The 25,621-nt window shown below is 42.6% G+C and overlaps 1 protein-coding gene across 4 annotated transcripts in view; it reads left to right on the top strand.

The window, feature by feature from the left end:
- The window catches only part of LOC120535380 (zinc finger and BTB domain-containing protein 7B-like), a 78,326-nt gene extending 57,636 nt beyond the window's left edge, over nucleotides 1-20,690 (top strand). For all 4 annotated transcript variants that reach the window (XM_039763202.1, XM_039763186.1, XM_039763210.1 and 1 more), the window contains exons 2-3: nucleotides 13,466-14,680; nucleotides 18,577-20,690. In XM_039763202.1, coding sequence (XP_039619136.1) covers nucleotides 13,476-14,680; nucleotides 18,577-19,066 — 1,695 coding nt within the window. In that variant the 5' untranslated portion in view covers nucleotides 13,466-13,475 and the 3' untranslated portion in view covers nucleotides 19,067-20,690. The remainder of the gene's footprint in view (nucleotides 1-13,465; nucleotides 14,681-18,576) is intronic.
- Nucleotides 20,691-25,621: the final 4,931 nt, after the last annotated feature.

The raw sequence follows: 25,621 nt of genomic DNA, 5'->3' as shown, positions 1-25,621 counted from the left end.
CGGGGCGCCGCCTGGTGGTGGCCACGGGTCCCTACAGGGCTTGGCTTCCAAGCCCTTTACCTGAGGCCCCCAACGTAACCAGGGCGTACGCCCCCTCGCGGTCTGGAGGAGGCACAAGCCCTCCTCCGGTCCTCCTGGGCGTCCAGTGCCCTACCGCTAGCGAAGACATGTTAGTCCGAGCGGCACTTCCTGAAAGGGCAGCACGTCCCCAGAGAGGGCCCTACTATGTCCCCAGGGTCCAACACGGCACCCTGGGACATCTTATTTCGGCACCCCCTCCGAAGCCAATACACCCCTCTGGTCTGCACCGCTCTCGCCTCCACCGTCCCCGCCAGCCGGGGCATCATCCGCTCTCCAGTGGGGAGTCCTCCCGCGGAGCGGCCCATTCCAGGAGGGCAGGTTCCTAGCGACGTCGGCTCCAGCGCTCGTCGGGGCTTCGGTCCTGTAAAAAGAGAAATGGGAGGGCCAGAAGCACTGCCTGGACACTCACCCCGAGTGTCCCGTCGGTCTCCATACCGGCAGTGCTCTCCCCCCCTACCGACAGCCCACGACTTGCCTGTCTGCCTCCTCCGCCGCAGGTTCCATGCCCGTCCGTCCGTCTTAGGTGGGACCGCTTTCGCAGGCGGTTCCTCCACCCGCCCAGGGGTTTCCCTCTGCCTCTGCAGAGGACGGCCCTTCACTGGACGCGCGCACCCAGCGACACGTCCCATCCTATCGGAGGAACCGGAATTCACCCCTAGGTTCCTCCTTCTCCTCTTGGACGCCCTGACGGTCTGGGTCTGAGCATGGTGAAAGCTCAAATCCAGCCCCGTCTGTGTCCCTGCAGAGCGACAGGAGACTGCTGCGGGCTTGGAGCACAAGGTGCTAGGACCCAGGGCACTCATCAGCCCTTGTCCTGCCAGCCTGTGCGGACACGCTCTCCTTACTCCGCAGGCAGTCTGCACCTCCGCGTCCGCTGTTGGGGAATTGCCTACTTGTTGCCGGTCCTCCTTATTAAAGTCACGGCCGTTTTCAGCGAATCCCCCCTCATGCTTTACGGGGACGGCAAAACCTGCCTTCGCCGCGGTACTCTGTCAGCCAAAGGCTCCAGCATCGCGCTGATCTTCCCTTTCACACGGCGTCTCTCCCGACGCGACCGCCTTCCCCTTTAGCTGCTCCAGCTGGACGACGAGAGCACCCAGCATCTGCAATAAAGGCGACTCTGCGGGCTGAAGGGACTCCTCCGGCTCGCGTAGAGCCACCGGCAAAAACAAGGAGGCAGACGTCGGTGGGCTTACCTGTCGATCAGCCACATTCGTCATCTGCCTCCTGTGGGCCACTCCCTCTGGCCCATTCGGGTCTCTTCTCGGCATGAGACTGGCATTCCTTGGTCCCGCCTCTGTACCGTCATTGGCGGGCACACAAGACACACCGGCCAATCCCGTGCCTGTCAGAGGGCGGAACATCCGGCCCGCGGCCATCTTATATCCTCCTGGCAGCCTCCACTGCTGCCACCGACGCGGATCCGGGTCGTCCCTCTCTGTAAAAAGCAAGGTATGTCCGCCCCCGAAGTGCTGATTACTGCAGGGCAGGGCACTTACCTCCCGGTTCCCATCACTCCAAGGCCCCTGCCTCGGTGTGGCCTTTGTCGCCACACCGGCCTGGCCGTCCGTCCAGACAGCGCGACCCTCAGAGTCCGCTGCACTCTGGCGACGTCCATTCTTCTTCCTCCGCACCCGGGGATGGACATTCTGCGGTCCGGCGGCGGTCTTTGGGGTTAACCGTTCCCACGGGGTTGTGCACGGGCCGCTCCCGCGGCAAGTGTGTGGGGTTCGCTGCTGCGCCGGACTGTCCACAAAATATTTATTTGGGGGTCCCTGTCTTGCACCAGACGGATCGCCCCACGTTGGCCGCCATTGTGGACTTGAACCCGGACACACACAGACGGACATCGTTGGCTCCACCACACACTGTTTATTCACAATATTTACAATAAGTCACGTGCACCACAAACCCCAGTGCCTCCAGCACCGTTTCCCCAATGTCCAGGCCTCACAGTCTCAATGCCTCTCTCCTGGCCGCCTCCAGTCCTCTCTCCAGCTCCGTCTCTCTTCCACCCGACTTCCGCTCTCGACTGAAGGGAGGCAGCCCCTTAAATAGGAACCCAGATGGGCTCCAGCTGCTTCCCAACACTCCTCCGTAAACACACCCCAGTGTGGCGGAAGTGCCGGCTGCACACCCGGAAGCCGTCCGGGTGTCCCCTGCCGCCTTCCCCCCAGCACTTCCGCCACACCAGGGCTCCAGGGATATTCAGGCACCGGGGCGCTGCCTGGCGGTGGCCACGGGTCCCTACAGGGCTTGGCTTCCAAGCTCTTTACCCGAGGCCCCCAACCTAACCAGGGTGGACGCCCCCTTGCGGCCTGGTGGAGGCACAAGCCCTCCTCCGATCCTCCTGGGCGTCCCGGCCAGATGCCACAGTGTATGTGTGTATATATATATATGTATATATATATATATGTGTGTATATATATATATATATATATATATATATGTATATATATATATATATATATATTATAGGGAGAGATATATAGATATACTAGGGGGCTTTGCCCCCTACTCACTTCGCTCGCGTGTTTGGTTTTCCAGATACACACTTTCAAGATTTTTTTTTTCTTTGAATTTTTACTCTTTCATTAGTTTTACTTTTATTTCAGAACTTCGTTAAAAACAATATTTTGAATCTTTAGAGTCCCAACATGCTGAATCTTTTAAATGAGGTCCGTGAGACATGTGTTTAATGACTTTGTATCATAATTCAGTATAGGTTTCTCTGTTTGGAATTTCAGCACAGACAAAACGATCTACATTATGAGCAGTTAATCATTTTTTTTGCAAAGTAACCAATAAATGCATGTGAGGTAAACCCTGTTTTTGAAATTCTCTGACTTAAACTTCAAAGCCTTACAATATTTACATACTTCTGACATATCACCTATGTCCATATATTCGATCTCTATTCACCTTTTCATTATTTCTCTGAGTAATAATTTCTCTTTGTTTGCACTGTCATTTTTTTCTGCTTTCATATTCTGGATCTTGCTCTACATGTGTATTGCGCCTACGTTTTTTTTGAGTCTTTTGAATTCCACTGTTTTCATTATCTCTAACCTGCTCTACATGTGTTTGGCCCCCTTGTTTTTTAACCTCTTTATGACGTTTTACTTTGGTTTGTACTCTTTGTCTTTTATTTTTGACCTTGCTTTGTCCTGCTTTTTTTCAATGACACCTGGTCCATGGTGATTATTTTCCATTTTTTCGAGTAATAATTTCTGTTTGTTTGTGCTACTGTGATCTTTACTTTCTTTTTTTTGATACTTTCTAATTTTCCTGCTTTCATATTCTTTAACTTTCTCTGCATTTCTATCGCACCAACTTTTTTTTGAGCCTTTCGAATTTCACTGCTTTCATAATCTCTAACCTGCTCTGCATGTGTATAGCGCCAATGTTTTTGAAGTCTTTATGAAGTTCTACTTTGTCTTTTACTCTTTGTCTTTTAATTCTGAGCCCGATTGGACATGCTTTTTTTTTTCAGTTCCACTTGTTCCGGGCTGATTACCTTATTTTCTGAAATTGCACCTAGATTATTCTTTTTCTTTTTTGCATTTTTTTTCTCTCCAACGCCTTTGAGTCTCTTTTCTTCGTGCTGCTCTTTTTTCTTCGCTTAGTCATTGACATTTCATCTATAACGTATTGTCTTTATATGCTTTATATGCGCTGAGAGCCCTGGATGTGTCTGTGCTCAAAGCCTTTACACGACCGAGTGTTTTGCTGCACATGGTCTTATTTGATATTGGTTGTAAGTAGGACGTGTCTTGCAAGAATCTCATGTTATACGTCACATGAGAGGGTCCTGGGTCAGTCTCTTGGCACAAAGTCTCATGTTTAAGGTCCCTGCGAGACGCTACGTGGCCATTCTCTTTAGTCTCGAGGGTCAGTGTCTTCCATGATCTTCACTTGAAAATAACATCTCGTCTCCATAGACTTTGTCTCCCAGGATTTTTTAAAAAATCTTGGGGAGACAAACTAGGGAGATGAGACATGATCTTCTCGAAAGACAATTTGAAATCCTGCGAGAGACACGTTTAGTTGCTCACAGCTCCTAAAACAAGGACAACCAAAACACACAGCTCACCAGCAGTAGAAAGCCAGCAGATGATCTGACCCCTTCTCCTTGTGTGTGTTCAGCCACCCTAACCCCACTCTTCACAACGCGAGCGGCAGAGACACGAAGTGGCAAAACGGACAGCTGCTGTACAGGCTTTGAAATGATAGGGCAGCGAGACAAGCAGAACAGTCAGCTCGCCAGCAACTGAAAGACAGCAGATGATCCAACGGCATCTCCTTAGCGTGCGTTCAGCCGCACCCCCTTCAAAATGCAAGCAGCGTTATACGTACTGGGAGAATCCCATTTAATTAACCACGCCTGGGGTCGGGAATAAAGGACAAGTATTGTTTTTACAATGTCACGTGAGACAAGGCAGTGAGCCATCATTTAAAACAAGTCCACGGACATCTAACCTAGCAGTTGTTGGATTGCTTTTGGCAGATATGCATCATGTGCTCCCAGCTCTTAAAAAAACGACAAGCGACAAGCAAAACACACAGCTCACCAGTGGCAGAAAGCCAGCAGATGATCCGACCACATCTCCTTAGCATGTGTTCAGCCACCCTAACCAATCGCCCAAACCTCTCCCCTTCCTTTACAACGCAAGCAGCAGAGACACAAATTGGCAAAAGGTCAGCTGCTGCACAGGCTTTGAAATGATTGGGCAGCGAGACAAGCAGAACAGGCAGCTTGTCAGCAGCTGAAAGACAGCAGATGATCCGACGGCATCTCCTTAACGTGTGTTCAGCTGCACCCCTTTCGCACCCCTTTCACAATGCAAGCAGCGTTAATACAGCTTGCGAGAAAGAGATGGAACCACACCCGGGGATGGAAATAAAGGAAAAGTATTGTTTTTACAAAAGTTTTAAAGTAAAAAGTGAAAATATACAGTGCATCCGGAAAATATTCACAGCGCATCAGCTTTTCCACATTTTGTTATGTTACAGCCTTATTCCAAAATGGATTAAATTCATTTTTATTCCTCAGAATTCTACACACAACACCCCATAATGACAATGTGAAAAAAGTTTACTTGAGATTTTTGCTAATTTATTAAAAACTAGCAAAATACCCGCGCTTCGCAGCAGAGAAGTAGTGTGTTAAAGAAGTAATGAAAAAGAAAAGGAAACATTTTGAAAATAACGTCAATGTAATTGTTTTGTCACTGTTGTGAGTGATGAGTGTTGCTGTTATATAAAGTATATATACACATCCATACATATATACATACACACACACATATATACATATATATATATATACAAAGTACATATATACACATACATCCACATATACATATATGTACATACACACACACATATATAAACATATATACAGTATACATATACATACATATCTACATCTATACATACACACACACACACACACACACTCATATATATAATATATAATATATATATATAATATATATATATATATATATATATATATATATATATATTGTGAGCTGGAGGGCTGATCGCACCCCAAATAGAGACAGACGCCCTGGGAAAACCACAAACCCTGAAACACTGACTACACATTGCTCCTTATCCTTGCACTATAACGCGTAATACAAGCCTCGCGCGGTACTCCGCCGACTTATAAGACTTGCGCAGCGCCTGTCAGTTTGGGAATTGATTGTTTGCTTTCATCTCTCTCTGCTCCTAGCGGAACTGTTATATCTGACTTGTCATGGAGCACGTTTAAGCTTATGTGTTTGCGGTGTCTGAATAAAAATCTTTTTACCTCTTCGCGCACAATATTTCGCGCTTCCGGTATCGGAGCGGCCGCATCTGTCGCGAACATCAGGTGCAGTGGTAATTTTATGTTTTGTAATGTTAGTCTTGCCTGGTAAATCTGAAAAGACATCAGTGTTCCGTTCTATCAAAGATAACAGTTCTGTCTTTTGCGTGTCAGTAAGATCGTTACCAATGGTAACATCGGACTGAGAAACAGCAGCCAAGGAAGTGTTAACCTCTTGTCGGTCGTGCCATTCCTTCAAGAGGTTAATGTGTAAAATCTGGAATGGTTTGCGCCGGCCGGGTATTCTAACCTTGTAATTTACTGGACTCATACGCTCCTCAATAATGGCGGGGCCCTGCCATTTAGCTAAGAATTTGTGTGGATCCGAGGGAACCAGTACCAAAACACGATCGCCAGGTTTGAACTCACGGAGCTTGCTGCCTATCGTAAAGACGCTTCTGAGTTTCCTGTTCTCGTTGTTGGTGTTCCACAGCAATAGAGGAAAGCATAGAAATTCTGTCTTGCAACGAAATTAGTCGATCTGCAAAGCTTGGACCCTTAGCTGCTCTCTCGTTTCCTATCCATTCCTCACGTACCACATCCAGGATGCCTCGTGGCCGCCTGCCGAATAACAACTCGAAGGGACTCAAGCCAGTGGACGCCTGTGGTGATTCTCGCACGCGTACAAAACAAACGGTAGGACAGTGTTCCATGTTGTGGGATCATTATGAGCAACTCGCCTGATCATCTGTTTCAATGTTTTGTTAAATCGCCGGTTAAACCATTCGTTTGAGGATGGTAAACAGTAGTACTCAATTTCTTAATAGCAAAGCTGTCACACAATTGTTTCATCACGCGAGAAGTGAAAGGTGTGCCCTGATCAGTTAAGATTTCTCTAGGGATACCAATACGAGTAAAAGTTTCACATAGTGCTTTAGCTACAGCCGAAGAGTTGGCCTTTTTCAGCGATCATTTCTGGATATCGTGTCGCATAATCAACCAACACCAGCAAATATTGGTACCCATCCTTAGTCTTAGGTAATGGTCCCACAATATCTAATCCCACACGCTGAAAGGGAACTTCCAATATGGGCATAGGACAAAGGGGAGCCGAGGAGGCTTATAAGCAGAGACGATCTGGCAGTCTGGACATGAAGTACAAAATCGTTCAACATCTTTTCCCATATTAAGCCAATAAAATCGTTTTGATAACCGGTCTCTAGTTTTGTCGGCACCGAGGTGCCCCCCCAAGATGTGTGAATGTGCCAGATGCAAAACAGTTTCCCTATGTGCTTCAGGTACCACCAGTTGTTCAATAAATTCCCCCTCAAATGATCTGAGATCACTCTGAAAAGGCAACCGTCCTTTTCTATAAAGTGTGGGGTTTTCACACCCCCGGAATTACGCTCTTGGTAATAAGAGTCATAGCAGGGCGAGCCTGTTTAAATGCATATTCTAATGAGCTATCAGTATGCTGCAAACGCACAAAATCTGATTGTTCGTTAACTCGGTTTGTGTTCGGAGGCGTTTGCAATCTGGGAAGATGTAGAAGGAGCAGCCCATTCTGGAAGATTGTCGGGGGTGACCTCCTCCGTCTCGCTGGAGAGATCGGGTTCAATATCTAAGTTGGGCTCTAGATTTTCCCGGCCGCTACCAGTTCTTCGTCTTGGATTTCTTCTTCTTCTCCCCACCAAGTTCATTAGTGGACTGGACTACTGGTCCCTTACATTTATTAATCAGTTTCGGAAAAAGGGCATTTCTCCGTCCTATGAGTAATGGCCAAGGGCACGAGTCAAACGGCAGACCAAACCTTAAAGTGCGCCCCTATAAGTTAAAGGAAGAAGTAAAGTCTGATAATCTTTAACATCACCATGTACACAGCGTATTTTTACAGTCTCACAGTCTCTAAGGCATTGTTCATTAAGACAGTCTCGTCTCACAATACAAAGGTCACTTCCCGAATCTAACAATGCTGAGATTTCTTTGTGTCCCAATTTCACCGGGATCAACAAGCCATCTTTTCCATCCGGACATGTAATAGTTGAGCAACAAATCTCGCCAGTCCAATCCCATTGAATGAGCTGGAGACAAGCGACAATCTCTTGCCAAATGGCCGAGCTGATCACATCGGAAACATCTACGGTCGGCTCCGTTTCGAAATATCCTCTGCGACGCCCACGTCGGCGTGCTCTGTAGCCTCCACGGTCTTGTCGACCGCTGTTGCCGCTGTCTCCCCAGAAACAGGCGTCCCATCTACGACTGGATTTCCGGGTCCTACCTGACCCCATTAGATTTTCAGGTCCTGCAGCTTGTCGATCGAGCGGCGAGAATGTCCTGGACGTTCGTTCACAGGTTGCGAAGCAGCACGAAATCCACCGCTCTTTCTCCAAGTGGACTGTGAACCCTCTAATCGTCTGGACATAATCGTTAATGATTTAATATCATGGCGTAGAAATTCATCTCGAAGAACTTCAGGTATGCCGGCCAGTAATATATTCACGACAACTGTTTCCATTACGTCTCCTTCAAACCAACAGTGCACTTTATGTATCAAATCTTGAATTTGCGCACGGATTGGGTCATCCATGTTTAGTTTCCAGTCTTTAAGTGCAAATGTTTTAGACTTCTGAAATAAGTCTTCGGCGGCATCCATCTGTGCAACCACTTCTGGTACCACTTGTCACGCTTGGGTCACAGATTTGCACAGAGACACAGAAGGTCGTAGAAAAAAAAAAAGATTTTTATTCAGACACCGCAAACACATGAGCTTAAACGTGCTCCATGACAAGTCAGATATAACAGTTCCGCTAGGAGCAGAGAGAGATAAAAGCAAACAATCAATTCCCAAACTGACAGGCGCTGCAAGGCTTATAAGTCGGCGGAGTACCGCGCGAGGCTTGTATTACGCGTTATAGTGCAAGGATAAGGAGCAATGTGTAGTCAGTGTTTCAGGGTTTGTGGTTTTCCCAGGGGCGTCTGTCTCTATTTGGGGTGCGATCAGCCCTCCAGCTCACAATATATATTGTAAAAGAGATAGGAGGAGACAGCAATAAGGTTTGGGGTTTTCCGGCCCCGTATATTGTCGGCACTCCACAATATACTCAAAAATAAACAGTCAACAAAATAAACAATACAGTTCATATACGCGACATATGGTGTTGCGGCCATTTTAAAGAGGAGGAGCCGGAAGTGGAGGGATGCTGGGAAGGAGCCGTGAGGGATGATGGGATCGATGGCGTCTGGAAAGATGGCGCAGGAAGGGCGGAAGTAGACATAGTGCGGGCAAAACTCAGTCTTATGGTGGCGGAGCGTCTTTTTTTCTGAAAGGAAGCACAGGAAGAAAGTTAGTACCCGCCATTCCCTACCGGCGAATGTTTTCCCAGGTGTGTTAAGATCCTTCCGCAGTCTCCACTCAGCGTGCATGACAATATATATATATATATATATATATATATATATATATATATATATATATATATATACACACACAAACACTCTGGGGTGCGAGCAACTGTTGCTGGGGGTGCCAGAATCCATCAAGGAAGAGAAATGAAAAACATTATTTGTACAAAACCTTAATTTATTTATCCATTCCTAAATAATTAAATGGACAGGCTATTTCGTATCAGTGCAATATGCTATTTGTTAAAACGGATGACTCCCGCTCTTACGTGCAAATCTGAACTATCGTATCTGTTTAAGTTCTATTTAAATTTTAAATAGAAGGAATTTTTATTTAGTCGACAGAAATATCTTTGGTAGGAATGTAAGTTAAATGTAGGCATCATTGCATACATTTTTCTTCACCATACAAATGTAAAGAGTAAATTCGCCTTACATTCCAACCAAAGATATTTGTGTCGACTAAATAGAACTTGAAAAGATATATTTTTTCGAATGTGATCGCGCAATTCAGATCGAGTTGACGCACACCGACGCATCGAGCCCGCGTACTATTGTGGTTTCGCCTGCATGCCTCAATAAGTCACCCTCCCCTCGCTCTTACTTTTTTACCGTTCATTTAATGAATACACTGAGTATGGCTTTACCAAAACAATCATTGATGGCGAATAAAGTATTCATTATTCATAAAGCTTCAATTGGTGATCTGTCTTTCTGCGTTAACCGCATATTTTTTCATGCGTCTCAAACCAAGGGGATGCGAAGGTAAAATGAATCGGGAAGCGCGCATACATACTCAGTGCACCCCCTCTCGGGAATCGAACCACGGACGTCGGCGCTAGAGGTGAAGCCTGTACCATTGCGCCACGGCATGTGGTTTGTCTATTTGAGGCGCGCGTAGTGTGTTAAAGAAGTTACGAAAAAGAAAAGGGAACATTTTAAAAATAACGTAACATGATTGTCAATATACAGTAATTGTTTTGTGAGTGTTATGAGTGTTGCTGTCATCAAGGATTTGATTATCATTATTTCTTTCAATCAGGTTTGTATTTGTAGGATGTGTTGTGTTCAAGTTACATTCCGTGTTTGTCAATCGTTGTAAAGATAACAGGTTTCATTCATCGATTTGTTTCTTACTGCATCAATAAACAGCTCGTCTTCCTCTTTATCTGAGACGTGACACTGCATGCATGGGTGTTTTTTTTTTTACACTGTCTTCCTTTAGCGGGGCATTGACTTTTTCCACCCCACTGCTGTATTTAATGTTAGCTTAGACCCGGCACTTAAAAGTTTCTCTCGCAGTTTCGCTGAGTTTGTGCCAAACACCACCCTGACCATCTCATCTTCCTCTGCATAAGCACAGTCCTTCACCCGTGAATATTTAGCGGCAGTATTTCTATTGGATTGCCGCTGACGGATGGCCTTATATGGGCAGGCACTAAATTACGTGGTAGGCGTAACTCCGCCTCCCACGGGCATCGAGCAGAAGTCTATTATAGTATATGGATGAAAAAATAGGTTCCAGTTATGACCATTACGCATAGAATTTCGAAATGAAACCTGCCCAACTTTTGTAAGTAAGCTGTAAGGAATGAGCCTGCCAAATTTCAGCCTTCTACCTACACGGGAAGTTGGAGAATTAGTGATGAGTGAGTGAGTGAGTGAGTCAGTGAGGCCTTTGCCTTTTATTAGTATAGATAAAAAAATTGAGAAAGCACATGTACATAAGTATTCACAGCCTTTGCCATGAAGCTCAAAATTGAGCTCAGGTGCATCCTGTTTCCCCTGATCTTCCTTGAGATGTTTCTGAAGCTTAATTGGAGTCCACCTGTGGTAAATTCAGTTTATTGGACATGATTTGGAAAGGCACACATCTGTCTATATAAGGTCCCACAGTTGACAGTTCATGTCAGAGCACAAACCAAGCATGAAGTTAAAGGAATTGTCTGTAGACCTCCAAGACAGGATTGTCTCGAGGCACAAATCTGGGGAAGGTTACAGAAAAATTTCTGGTGCTTTGAAGGTCCCAATGAGCACAGTGGCCTCCATCATTCGTGAGTGGAAGAAGTTCGAAACCACCAGGACTCTTCCTAGAGCTGGCCGGCCATCTAAACTGAGCGATCCGGGGAGAAGGGCCTTACTCAGGGAGGTGACCAAGAACCTGATGGTCACTCTGTCAGAGCTCCAGAGGTCCTCTGTGGAGAGAGGAGAACCTTCCAGAAGTACAACCATCTCTGCAGCAATCCACCAATCAGGTCTGTATGGTAGAGTGGCCAGATGGAAGCCACTCCTTAGTAAAAGGCACATGGCAGCCCGCCTGGAGTTTGCCAAAAGGCACCTGAAGGACTCTCAGACCATGAGAAACAAAATTCTCTGGTCTGATGAGACAAAGATTGAACTCTTTGGTGTGAATGCCAGGCATCATGTTTGGAGGAAACCAGGCACTGCTCATCACCAGGCCAATACCATCCCTACAGTGAAGCATGGTGGTGGCAGCATCCTGATGTGGGGATGTTTTTCAGCGGCATGAACTGGGAGACTAGTCAGGATAAAGGGAAAGGTGACTGCAGCAATGTACAGAGACATCCTGGATGAAAACCTGCTCCATGGCGCTCTTGACCTCAGACTGGGGTGACGGTTCATCTTTCAGCAGGACAACGACCCTAAGCACACAGCCAGGATATCAAAGGAGTGGCTTCAGGACAACTCTGTGAATGTCCTTGAGTGGCCCAGCCAGAGCCCAGACGATTGAACATCTCTGGAGAAATCTTAAAATGGCTGTGCACCGATGCTTCCATTCCAACCTAACGGAGCTTGAGAGGTGCTGCAAAGAGGAATGGGCGAAACTGGTCAAGGATAGGTGTGCCAAGCTTGTGGCATCATATTCAAAAAGACTTGAGGCTGTCATTGCTGCCAAAGATACATCGACAAAGTATTGAGCAAAGGCTGTGAATACTTATGTACATGTGATATCTCAGGTTTTTTTTTTTTTTTATAAGTTTGCAAAAACCTCAAGTAAACTTTTTTCACGTTGTCATTATGGGGTGTTCTGTGTAGAATTCTGAGGGAAAAAATGAATTTAATCTATTTTGTAATAAGGCTGTAACACAACAAAATGTGGAAAAAGTGATGCGCTGTGAATACTTTCCGGATGCACTGTGTGATAGATAGATATCAAATAATTGGCCTAATTTTACAGTGTTGAAGTGGCCACTGACTACAAGAAACTTTGGAGTTTAGTGTGTTTATTTGGAACAAGGACTCTGAGCCTTCACAGGTGCCAGCATTAGTCAGCTCTGCCCCAGCAGGTTTATGGTGTGAGGAATTTGCTAAGAAGCCTTCAGGGTGATGACAGCTCCCACTGGAATGGGCTGGCATTGACAGCTGGCAGGAGAGGCTTGGTGATGAAGGAAAGTAAATTAATTCAGGTGTGGCTACAAATGGAGGTGAAAAGTTTGACCTTCCTTGCCTCTTACACTGAGATCTTTTTAGCCACCAGTAAAGGATAATTTTGGCCAAAGTACAAACAGTCGGCCATCATGTGTTGCGTTATAATCCTATGGTCTTTAAGGGAATTGCAGTCTAATAACCTTTATAAATTACAATAAAGAAACAGTAGGTTAAAAACTAATGACGTAAACCAGATGTACAGGCTGTTCTAAAGATTTCACTGCCAGCAGGTTTCAGTGAGAACAACTATTGAGGATGAATATACAATCAATTCTAGAGATCAAAATATGAAATAATTTTATAGAATTTTGAGCATCCAACCCCAAACTTTATAGATGTATATTTTATTTCTTCTTTCAAGCTTCCAAAGAGAACTGTGAAAATAAATTTTATTTTTTTTGTGACTGCTACACATGCAAATATTAGAATTAGATTTTGTTGTAGGAGCCATTAATTTCAAATAAAATAGGGGCAGAATCTTTGGGCATATTTGTAAGAAAATGGTAAGTAAAAAAATGATGGACATTATTTAAAAAAATTCATAAATTCATCTTTTGTGTATTTGTTTTAAGGTAAACAAAGAAACTAAATTTAAGATTCAATGACAAGCTTAAGGGGAAGAAATTTTATATCCAGATATGTGTTTGAAGAAAAGGGTTGGTCAGGCACTCTTCATAACAGGTATCGCAGAGCTAATCTGTGTTCTCCTATCTCTTTCAGGAGTATCAGCATGGGGACTTCTGAAGATGGCCTTATAGGAATCCCCTTCCCTGACCACAGCAGTGATATTCTTTGTTGCTTGAATGAGCAGCGACGGGCTGGGCTGCTATGCGATGTCACAATCAAAACACAAGGCTTAGAATATCGGACTCACCGTGCTGTGCTTGCAGCAGTTAGTCAATACTTCCGCAAATTGTTTACTGCTGGTCACTTTACTGGAAGCTCACGCTCTGTCTGTCAACTTGACTGCGTAAAACCTGAAGCCTTGGATGCTCTTCTAGAGTTTGCATATACTGCAACACTTACAATCCGTAGCTCCGGCATGCTTGACGTCCTGAGAGCCGCCCGCTTACTGGAGATCCAGTGTGTTACAGATGCTTGCCTTGACATCCTGCGAAGCAGTGGGACAGATACATGTGAGATTGCAGAAGAAGAGGAAATTCTATCCCTCCATCCAGTTAATGGAGAAGGTGAGATACCTGGGCTTGAGCAGGAAACAAGGCTTCAATATCCAGAGCATCTTCTAAATATGCATAGCGAGAATGGAAATATGGCTTATGAAGAGACCACTTCAGCAATTCACAGAGGAGTAATAGTAGATGGTAGCAGTCCAAGGAGGGAAAGAAAGAAGAAAAAAAAGATCACCTTGGCCCCAAATCCACATTCAATTTCCCGGGAATACCTGAATAACTGCCTTTACAAGAATGAGATAGGAGTCATCTGTAAAAGAGATGACCAGGCAGTTCAAGAGGAAAGAAAAGAGTATATCAAGGAAGTGGACATGAGAGGTGAAGAGACCAACCTTGTATTCAATGAAAACAATAATGCGCTTCCCCACAGGAAGGCCATACATGAGCAGCAGGTACTTAATGGCATATACAGTCAGAAAAGACGTTACCAGCATTTTAAGGATGAAGAAAAATTCTCTGATGATGAGCATATTGATGGGGATTCTCTGGACATGTTTTATAACTGCCGTGAATCAGATTTCACTCTTGTAGAAGGAGCAGAGTTGTTGGAGTCTTCTGGAGCCACCCCTTCAGTCAGCCCTTCCCATCTAGATAAAGGAGTACGGAAGAGAAAGTCACAGACTCCACAGCAGTGCCCAGTTTGTCAGAAGATAATTCATGGGGCAGGCAAGTTGCCACGTCACATGAGGACTCACACTGGAGAGAAGCCATTCCAATGCAACACCTGTGGTGTGCGGTTTACCAGGTAGTGTATAATATTTCCAATTTAACCTGACAAGAACTTGTAAACTAGGGAACACATTCCTGTGTCATTTTAAGATGCTTACTTAACACTGTGCACATATTACTGTTCATGTTGTGTGAACAGAATGGTGAAGGTGAAATTTTGTACTGCCATGGTTTCTTCTAAGGTTCTTTCAGAAGGCCATGGTGTTCTATGTGTTTACACACAATATATTAACAGTATTAAAGCCATTTTCAGTTCCAAAATGTATAAATGATGCAATGCTGACCTAATCTCCATGCACATAAAATAATCAGTGAAGAGATTTCCTTTTATTCATGCAAAAAAACATTTTATCTTGAGTGTTCATTTTTGATATGCTTATATTTTATCTCAAATGAAGCTGAACTATTCGGTAAACAAAAGAAGTTTATGAAGTACCTCAACATGTCCATGATGGCATGCACACTGCGCTAAATCAATCTAATCATGTCTGGGCAGTGCCAAGAAGTGTGGGCAAGCTGTTGAACCCCATTTCAGGCAGGAATGAAGCCATGCAATTGTCCTTCAAAAACGAGGAATTCCAAATAATTCCAAGCCATAAGCTGCCATTGTTTAGGCCTCTGCTGTTCGTAAAATAAGTGCCTGTTGCTACTACTGCTAGGATAATGTGCTATGGTCCTTGGTTTCGCCCTGCCACTGTTGGTCATGGTCTTTGATAGAGTGCTGCAAAGACAAATGAACTGTCTAAAGGAAGTAAAAGTTATAATGAGGTTTTCTTCCCATTTATTCATTTAAACCATGACCATAATGGAAAATTCTGTTCACTGTTGGTATGATCACAAAAATTGATCTGTTAATTCTGTTATTCCAAAACTCCAGCTAATATTGGCCAAAAATTGTCATTTATGGTTGGCTGAGAGCTGAAGCCATATTGACTCATTACTAAATGACATGATTATTATGTGTGTGCTGTATTTGAACTAGAGAGAGTGATTCAGCTGCAGACAGATATTCTGAGACCCCAGATGTTCTCACTCCTCTTAATCATGGGCATCTTATCAAAGCTGAACCTCTTTGGTTGCACACAGATGTAAAGTGTCAGGAAAATCCGAATCACTCATCACACACAGCGTGCAAGGTCACCTTGACAAAATTTAATAAAAGACATACAAATCATTTACTTGAAATCTAAATCAAAACAGCTAACCAGTAAGTTTTTAATTATAATTTGAAAATGTTGACGAAATGTTCAACTACAGTGTTAAGTAGTGGATCTAGAGTAACATTTTTGCCTTCATGCTGCCCCCTCTCTGATTGATTTTCACCTGCACTTGTCTCCACCATCTCCTTGTCTAACTCCTCTTTCACTCTCTTTCTCACTTTTCACTGTCTTGCACTCACTGCTCTCAACTCTTCATGTTTGGGTTTACTTCCTATGTGTGGTGGCATCTCCTCACTCTCAATGGCTTCTTCACCCATACACTGCCCACCTCTCTTTGACTCACCATATCTTACCTGCACACTTCCTTTCCTGTCTTTCTCTTTTGAAATGCCTTGTATCCATTTTAAACATTTTACAGTCGGCACTCTAGTACGTTGCTTCTGTTTTTAATCTGTATTGTCTTGATGCAATTCCAAGTGCTGCCCGTCACATTTTGGCCTTGTGTCGTTGCTATCATTAAACTGGTAGGCAGGCTCCAATTGTTATCACTCGCAAATATATCAGAAGTGACGTGGTGCTATACTTTACTGATGCAAGTTACAGTCAACAATAATTTAAAATATTAACTAGTGTAACCAACTAATTTTTTTACTCAGATCCTTTCCATTTAGAACAAAAGAACAAAAATGGAAATATTCTAGAAATGGAAGAGCAGTGTATAAGGGACATTAGTTGTCCATGTATCATCCAATTGATTAATTTCCTTTTCTCCTTAATTAGTGTTTCCTTCTGGCATTTTGAATCGTATTCCCTTTATTTTCTACTAGTGCCATCTCATGTGGACTTCACCACTTCGCTTAAACAGATCATAGCACCCTGATGTAGTCATAGTTTACTCTGTATATTTCCAAGTTAAAGCAATATTCTTGATACTTGATTAAATTGTGAATATTGAGAGATCAGAGAAATCTGGTAACTCCTCATTAAACCAGCCACAAACCTTTAGCTGGCTGATAGCCTTAGGGAGTGGCATAGAGTCTGTGATCAAGGTGCAAAAGTTACTGCGCCGTCTGGAAGCGAGGGTCTGCCCTCTGGGTGTGCCTATGTGGTTAATGACTCAAAGTGTCAGAGAATGTCTAGCATTTACTGAGATCACACACATAAACATCTGTCTCAAAACCAAACCTGTTGACATATTCTGTTTCCCTGCTGTTTACAAGCTTGTCATATATACTACTTCTTTGCAGTGTGTCATGGTGTATCCAGGGCATCAGGAGAATGTAGCTATAGAAGACATCATGGTTGAAAGGAAGATGGTGTTAGTTTTATGGTGATTACTCATTTAATTAGCCAGTAACTGATGTGCAGGCACATGTAAAGGTGACCATGCCTTTGCTGATCCTACAATAGCTATATTTTTGTTCTTGTGCATGTCTTACAAAGTTTAAAACTAAAATACGGTTAACGAAAAAATAGTAACAAGCTTCTACCTGAAGCTTTGCTTACCTCAAATGCTATAAAACAATTCAAATTTGAAGTCACATTAGTACAATAGTACTTTTGGAATAATCAAAAACCCTGGAATTATATTGGGAGTAGGCCTCTTTTTAAAAACCAGCTGCCATCGGGGCAGGTTTTGCCCTTACCTTACCTTTTAATAATTATAAATTAACTAACCACTAGTCACATTACCTATCGAAGATAGGCAATTGAATAAATTAATAATATTTGATATCTCTTGCACTACATGTGCCATCAGTGCCTTTTCTCAGTATCCTTGTTTTTCTGAACCTCTCTTGACTGGCTCATTCCCATAAAGCCTACTTCTTACGCTTTGTCACTTTGAGGTGCCTTGCTCACCTCCTGCTCACTTTTATATTTCCAGTATTTGAAGGCAGCTCTCAGTCTGCCTCCTACACCTTTACTTCTTCTTGTATGTCTCATACTAACACTTACTTTTTCCAAACTGACCCATCAGATTGCTTGGAGGTGCATTATTATATAGTAGATAGATGTGCTAGGCACAATAACAAACAGGCAGAGAAGCTGGTAAGGAATTCATTTAGGAATGTATCTTTGTTGAAATAAAAATGTATCTGTAGTTGTATGTTGGAGGGGTTGCCGAAAGGAAATGGTAAAATAAAGAGACTACGACCTTGCTGCTGTCCTGCTTTTATATTTTTATTTTTTCTGTTAGGGGTGTTCAAGACAGATTATCCAGTTTACACACTTGCATCATTCCTGCATAAGCATTTTGTACTGACATTTGTAGAGTAAATTTGTAATCGTGGTTAACTGCCGAACAGTACTGCAGTAAACCCACCACAGCTTTGAAATTCCCACCTTTAGGATTTCCATTACTAATGGCAGTGGTTAATGCTGCTGTCTCACAGATTCAGTGTCTTGATTTTGAATCTCACACCCTGTTATTGTCTGTTTTGGAGTTCCCACATTTTGTCTACATCTGCATGAGCATTCCTTTATAGATGCTCCACTTTTTCCCCCTATATCCAAAAGATGTTGGATAAACTAGCATTTTTAAAATATTCCCATGTGAATTTGCAGATCAGTGTTGTTACATAGCAATATAAGCTAGTCTAACTTGCTGGTTTAGCTATTTTTTGTGAACCATACCATTAAAGATACCATTAGTTTGGTCAATCTTCGGTAACAAACTAACTTTAAAGCACAAAAGTGGATTTTATGACAGACTGGTTCCACTCTTAACTAGCCACTTTCCCTCTCATTTTAGGAATGACAAACTGAAGATTCACATGCGCAAGCACACAGGTGAAAAACCCTACCTGTGCACGCATTGCCCAGCCCGTTTCCTGCATAGCTATGACCTCAAGAATCACCTGTCTCTTCACAGTGGAGATCGTCCTTTTGAGTGCTCGCTTTGCCACAAAGCCTTTGCCCGCGATGACCACTTGCAACGTCACCTCAAGGGACAGAACTGCCTAGAAGTGCGCACTCGTCGACCACGTAAATCAGTGGTTAGTCTTCCACATGTCTTGGATGAATCTGCACCACCTTCTCTTTTACAGAGGTATGGCAGCTCTGACAGCCCATCTCCTGCATACAATATGTGCCATACAGGTATGCCAATCTTCTCCAACTTCATGGCTGCAGAGAGGCATCAGTGGATGACCTCTGGATCAGAAAATCCAGCTGTTGGCTCACCTTCCATCAATGTCTGCTGGGACAGGGAAAGGCAGGACTCTTCAGATGATCCTTGTTGATTGAGCCAGCTATATAATGCAAATTGTTCTGGCCCCACTAAAAAGTGGAACTCAGTCTGGTTGTGCTCTCAAGCAAGTCACCAAAGAGCAAATCTGGCTTTCCACTGTCTCTCACAATTTTGCAATGAAAAAAAAAACAAAAAGCACTTAATACTGTTAGCCTGGGAAATCCACACAGGAATTTGGGTAGTTGGGTGGTCTGGGGTGGGGAGAACAGGTTCTGTGGAAGAAATCGACCCAAGATTGTAGGGCAATAACTGAAATCTAACCTTTATCATTTTCATGTTTTGTGTGGTGTGGTTTGTTTGTTTGTTTGTTTTTTTCCTAAATTTGAAGATGTTATTATTAATATTATAATATAGTTCTTACTATGGTTACTGTGGTGGGTGTGTGTTGCTCTGGGCTTGTTGGACATGAACCGGCAATCACTCCTGCAACTTTTTTGGGACAGAGTGAAGAATACTTTTGAACTTTATGCTTGAGAGTCCACAGAGAATGTTTCAAATGTGCTGCGATGCCATCATGACTAAGGATTGCAGAAGCACTCTTGTGACGCTGCGGCTTCCCTGGTGGGAGTACCGTCTCTGTCTCTCTTTTTTTCGAGTATTTGCCAGGTTTTACCAAAGGGATTTGAAGCTTTGGTGAGTTTCCTATTGCGGTGCTTGGGGAGCTCCTTATGGGAATAACTTGTTTACTGTAAGCAGGCCACAGCGCACCCTCAGATGCTGTGTGGAGGTGACACAGCTGCTCTTCCAGTGTGTGCCTGCCATTTGCAGTCTCTTTTGACTGCTCCAGATAAGGGCTTTTCAGCAATAAAACAGGGTTTGCAATAATCACACAGCTCAAAGAGCTGACTCATGTATATCCCAGTGAGGCAGCAGCCTCCTGCAGAATAAAATAAAATAGAAAAGTTTGTCAAAAAAAGTGCTGGGTAACAATTTAGAAAGGAGGAAAGAACAAGAAAGAGAGCTGGTAATGGTGCTTTCTAGTCTTCATCAAAGAAAGAAAGTTTTTGATGCTGCTGTCCACATATTGAATTTGGTATACAAACACCAAGCTGAAGGGATTTCTTCTCCTCAATATGCCAATGTTTCCGCCTATTTTGTACACCCCATGGCAACAGAAGACTCACACATGCTCCGTTCAGATCCCTAATGCACTTGAAAGTATAATTGTGCCTGTCATGGCAGTTCTTTGGTCTTTGCACCAAAGTAACAAATCAGCGATGTGGGACTATCTGATGATCTGAAAGCACAGAGCAGGCAGTCAAGTAGCACTTTTTTATGTTTGCCTTCAGCATTTCCAGTGCCAGATGTTACTAGCTTTGGTGCAGCCTCCTCTATAGCTTACCTTGCCCCATATTACAAGTTATAGAGTGGGCTACCAATGGGTGTCTTTGTGTAAGTCTAACCAATCTTAATTTTGCACTAAACTTTTTTGAAGTTTCCCTGAAAACCGAATGCTTTTCAAATTGGAGGCGCCCTTTTTACCAAGGACCTTTTACTAGTTTAGAGTAGGAGGGGTGCATGCGTAAAACCTGTCACTAATGAATCCATTTTGGGCATGCCATGGACTCGCCATGGAAACAGTACTGAATCTCATACTTATTGCTCAACATAAAAAAGCAGAGACTTCCCTGGCCCTGGTGGAGCGGTGTTCCTCTCAGTTGGAGGAGAAGGAGGAGGGCCTCTTTGTGACCTAAGGTGAACTTGAAAGAGCCGATTCTGCTTATAGATAATTTTCTAACTGCTTTAACTCTGTTAAAATTGTTAAAATGAAGTTTTTGTATTTTTTTTTGTATTAGATATGTTTTACCTAATTTATTTATTTTTTATATTGCTTGTACATTTCTGATTTGACCTTGAATACTTAAAGGTGTGTTTTGAATTATTATTTTTGTTTTAATTTATCAGAGTTTTTAGATCCCTGGTAAGCCTGATACTCTGAATGTCTGTGATTATGTTAGGTTGGATCATCAGGGTTTGCTTAAAGCTGCCCTGCTTCCCTGTGCAAACTCCAGCAATATTCCTTTTTCTTTCATTTTCCTAAGTTTGTATGTGGGAAAGATGGTGCTAGCTTAACTGTACGTTTCCCAGCAATCAGCTCACGAAAACCATCTTCTTTAAAGCACTAGGATCACCAACTTGGTATGCAGCTTCTCGGCCAGTTTACTCAACTAAACTCATGGTGGCAGCAGGTTTTCATTGTAATCAGTCCCTTAGACAGAGATAAGGGTAGCATGTTCTTTCCATAAATGTTAGAATTGAACTAACTTGTAAAGTTGTGTATTAATTTATGACAAGCTTGTCCACACATCTGCTTACTCTGTAATGGGATTATTAGCATTTTTCTGTTATTCTTTTTGTATAGTGCATTCCATTTATATTTTACAGGCTTGGGTTTTCATTATATGCCGCTATATTGGCTTACTGAAGTTGTACAGAAACATCCGTCACCGAGAGTGTGACAAGCACATCATAAAGGTGGAATGCAGTTCTGTGATCTAAAATTGTTGCATACAGTTCAGTTTTGATAAGTAAAAACAGAACCCTGGGGGAATGACAATAACTATTTAGTAATGGAGCTCAATCAGACACTCACTTTAGTCTCTGGCTGGGAGATTGACTACAATGAATTTCTTCAGCCACTTTCACCTTGCATCATTTGAGTCGGCCACCAGGTTCTAGACGGTTGTCTTTTCCTTGTGTGCTCATTTAAAGTAACTTAGATTTCAAAGTAATTTGTCTTTGCCATTTTAGACAAACAGAAAGCTGTAGCTTAAATGCATTTCTTCAGGGATGTGTAGCTTTATGTAATACTTGATTTTTTTTGTACTTTTTAAACTTTTATTTAAAGGGAATTGTATGACCTAGTGAAGTTCACAAAACACCAAAATGAAAAGCTGTCCGTATCAGACCCATAAGCGATTTCTGTTCTCTGTACTTTGGAGACAGCTGTTCTTCATGTTTTCTTACTGGATTTACTGTGAAGGCCTTGTCGTTAAGGATTCTATCATTTTTTTGATAATATAAATGTAAATCAGAGACTGTATAGGTAGGCATCTGCCTTCTGGCCAGATTCTTCTTCTGTGTATCCTTAGGATTTATAGCATGCCCCGAAGAAAAAAAGTCTCTCCTTTGTGCATCACTTAATGCAGTTTTGCTAATAAATTACATATTGTGGCATAGGTATGTGATATCCCTAATATATCAATTTGATATTCCTAATGAGGCTATTTATTTTTATGAGATCTGCTGTGTATTTATTATGTTAAAAAATGTCCACCTTATTTTCCTTTGAGGAAAGAGCCAATAATTTAGTTATAGTACACTATGCATTGGCTTAAAAGCTCTGCACTATTGACGTAAGTGGGTTGGGGTGGGTGGGGAGTAATTAAATAGCTTTTACAGAAATCTTGGACTTTTCAGAAAAATATAAAATGTTTAATAACAAAGATATATATATATATATATAAAAAATATATATAAATGTTAATATATTATTTGAATTAAAGGTACATACTAGTTTAATGGTACAGTTCAAGAAGGTTTCTCAGGAAAATAAGCACAGATAAGAACTATAATATTTATATGTAGAGCCTACAGAAACTCTATATCAGGCAGTCCAGGGTGTTTAAAGTCAGGCTGGGCTTCAAAGTTCTGGTCTTGAGCTGTTGCTTAGCTTGGGGGGAGGGTTTGGGGATGGGCTCAATTTCTATTTTTGCTATCGTTTTTAGCAGCTTGGTGTAACTTTTTTCCAAGTTTGTCATTTTCTAATTTTCTTTCTAATGTGAAATAAATACAAATGTAAGATTTGTTTACTTAATCAAATGTCTGTTGTGTTTTTGTCATTGGTCCACACTCATTTTTCATTTACTTTATCCAGTACAGGGTGACAGGGTGTCAAAGCCTTTCAAGGCAGAATCTGCTCCAGACAGGAACAAGCCAGATCCTTATTTGTGTATCTTCATAAATTATAAGCCTATTGTACAGATACCTTTTGCCAAGTTCCACACTTTGCAATTAATGATCTATAACAGCACTACTCAACTTTAAACCTATTATCACTACTGTGAAAAAGGAATTGTGAGAAGAAGACTACTGCTCTTCAGGCAAGGTCAATTTTGTTCCAGAATATGTCTCTCATTTTTTTTTTAAATTTATTTATATGTTTATCCTTTATTAATGACCCAGTTTAACTGGCAAGCTGATCTAAGCAGTAGTCACCATATTAATTGAAGCCCTTAAATGATATATCTGGTAATTAGTTTTGCATTTGGATTGACATAGGATTTTTTCTTTAACTTTCTTGTATGTATTTTAGATTTGTATTATCTTGGGGTGAGAGGGACACACCCAAGTTATTTATCAATTTGACACACACATGCACACACACACACACAGACCCTGTCCACTTAAGCTCTTTATGGTCTGTCACTCCTCAATACTCCACATGGAGCTTGGTCAGCAGCCATACCACCACCACCTTCCACCTAAAGCTAAGCATGACTGGGCCAGGACAGCACTTGGACAAGAGATCAATCACGAAAGCTTGGGCTACTGCTGGAAGAGGTATTGGTGAGGTCTGCAGGGCGCACTTACCCTTTGGTCTGCTTACAGATCAAAATGCAGCTGTGCATTGATGCAGACACAGCACATGACAGATGATGCAGTCCTTTGGATGAAATGTAAAATTGAGGTCCAGAGTTTCTGTGGTTATTAAAGATCCCTGTGCATCTTTCGTAAAAGTGTAGAGTGTACCCCAATGTCTGGAGAAAATGCCCATCACAGCCCTGTCTGTTCTGGCCTACTAATTATCTTGTGTCTGTAATTGGCTGTCGCTCTCACTTCTTTCACTGCTAGCCAACTGGTGCAGGAATGGCTGCTGTTGCATAATTCAGGTGGATGCCTCACATTGATGGTGATTAAAATGGCTCCCCACTGTCTAGAGTTTTTTTGAGTTGAGTAGCTGTAAAAAGTGCTGTATAAATTTTATTAATTCACACACTGGTGTCCCCTGATATAACATAGATGCAAATCACTGACACACCTTAATCCCCAAGAATAACCTACACTTATGAGGGCTCATAAATCGTGGTTTATGTCCCATGTCTGAGACATGGGGTACGAATTAACATACAACTGGCTATACTGTATATAAGGTCAGTTTAACATTTTAAATCTTGGTTAATGCCACTTACCAACCAGTAATGTGTTACTCACAATCGTGTTACTCTCTGTTGGAGGCGTCCACCCTTCAGCCTGGTAATCTGCTTTTTTATTTCACTAAAGATATGCAAAGTATAGAAATTTAATAGCAAAGCAGTATTTATTAAAGTAGAATAGCACCACTAAAATATAAGTGAAATATACAATAGAAATGAATATTGAGTGTAATCTCCCTAATAAAAAAATTACCCTTGCTTCAAAGTCAGAAAGATCATATAATACATTTTTTAAAGAACTTGAAAGCTGAAGAGCAGCAAACATCTGTGTCAGAGAAGAAGCAGTGGCTTATTAAGATCCAGCGGTCAGGCTATTGCATGGATGGCTTCTTTAACACTGTGGATGAACTCTCTGTGTCTCCCTCGTTCATCTCTTCTTTATGCCAAAAACACATGGTGTTTACGGGCCTCGTGATGTTACACACCAGTAATTGGTTACTACTCTGGCAATGGGCAGATTGTCATAAAAGCGTTGATCATATGTATGTGCAAAACACTGTCTTGTCAAGGGTGTTTATCTGTATGTTATCCAGTTCCCATGGGAAATAGGTACTCTCACCCAGTGTTTTAAGTTTTAAACTTACAGATAATTCTAACCTAAAATTAAAGTAATATGTTTGAATAACATAAAAAATAGACAAAAATACATAGAGTTGAAACAAAACTATTCTTACAGTGCCACTCACATGGCACTGCTCTGTAAGAAACAACTGTGACTGTGCTCTGGGCAGCTCTGTCTGCAGTTCCAAAATGATTTTTTTTTAGTTCGCCAGGATGCCAAAAACTGCTTAACAGAATCCTCTGTCTATGTTGTGAACCTATTCTGGCCTTATTGAATGCAAGGCAAGGGTCATGGCAGGGCACACTCCCACTTAGCAGTTTGTTAATGTAAATTAACCTAACATTTTATGCCATGGAATGGAGCTGGTGGGTCCCACCGTGGGGTCTCTAGCACACTAGAGAGCAGAAGATCGACTTGTTGAGCAAGGTCTTTGAAAACTACCATTGACTTCCGATATTGAAAATACTGTTATGATGGCATAATACTATTTTAAAAATTGGGTTTTTTTCTGTACTTTTTCAGTACTGGTATACTGCACATCTCTAATGAGCAGACAGGTGACATGGCCAAGAAAAGATCATTGGAGCCACATGGAAAGAGCTGTGAACGAGAATCAAAGGCATTGGAGTGCAGGTGAAGCAGAAGTTGTTGGTGTTTTTGTAGGATGGGAGCATGTGCTGAAACACTCGCTTCACAACAAACCTCCTCAGGATCCCAGATTAGGACCTAAGTGCAGCTGTGCAACGGGTGACAACCCTTTAGCACCAAC

This window comes from Polypterus senegalus, chromosome 1 (genome assembly GCF_016835505.1).
Source record: "Polypterus senegalus isolate Bchr_013 chromosome 1, ASM1683550v1, whole genome shotgun sequence".
Lineage (NCBI taxonomy): Eukaryota > Metazoa > Chordata > Cladistia > Polypteriformes > Polypteridae > Polypterus > Polypterus senegalus.
The sequence above is the reverse complement of the archived record's forward strand: the minus strand, read 5'-3'. Positions and strand labels throughout refer to the sequence as shown.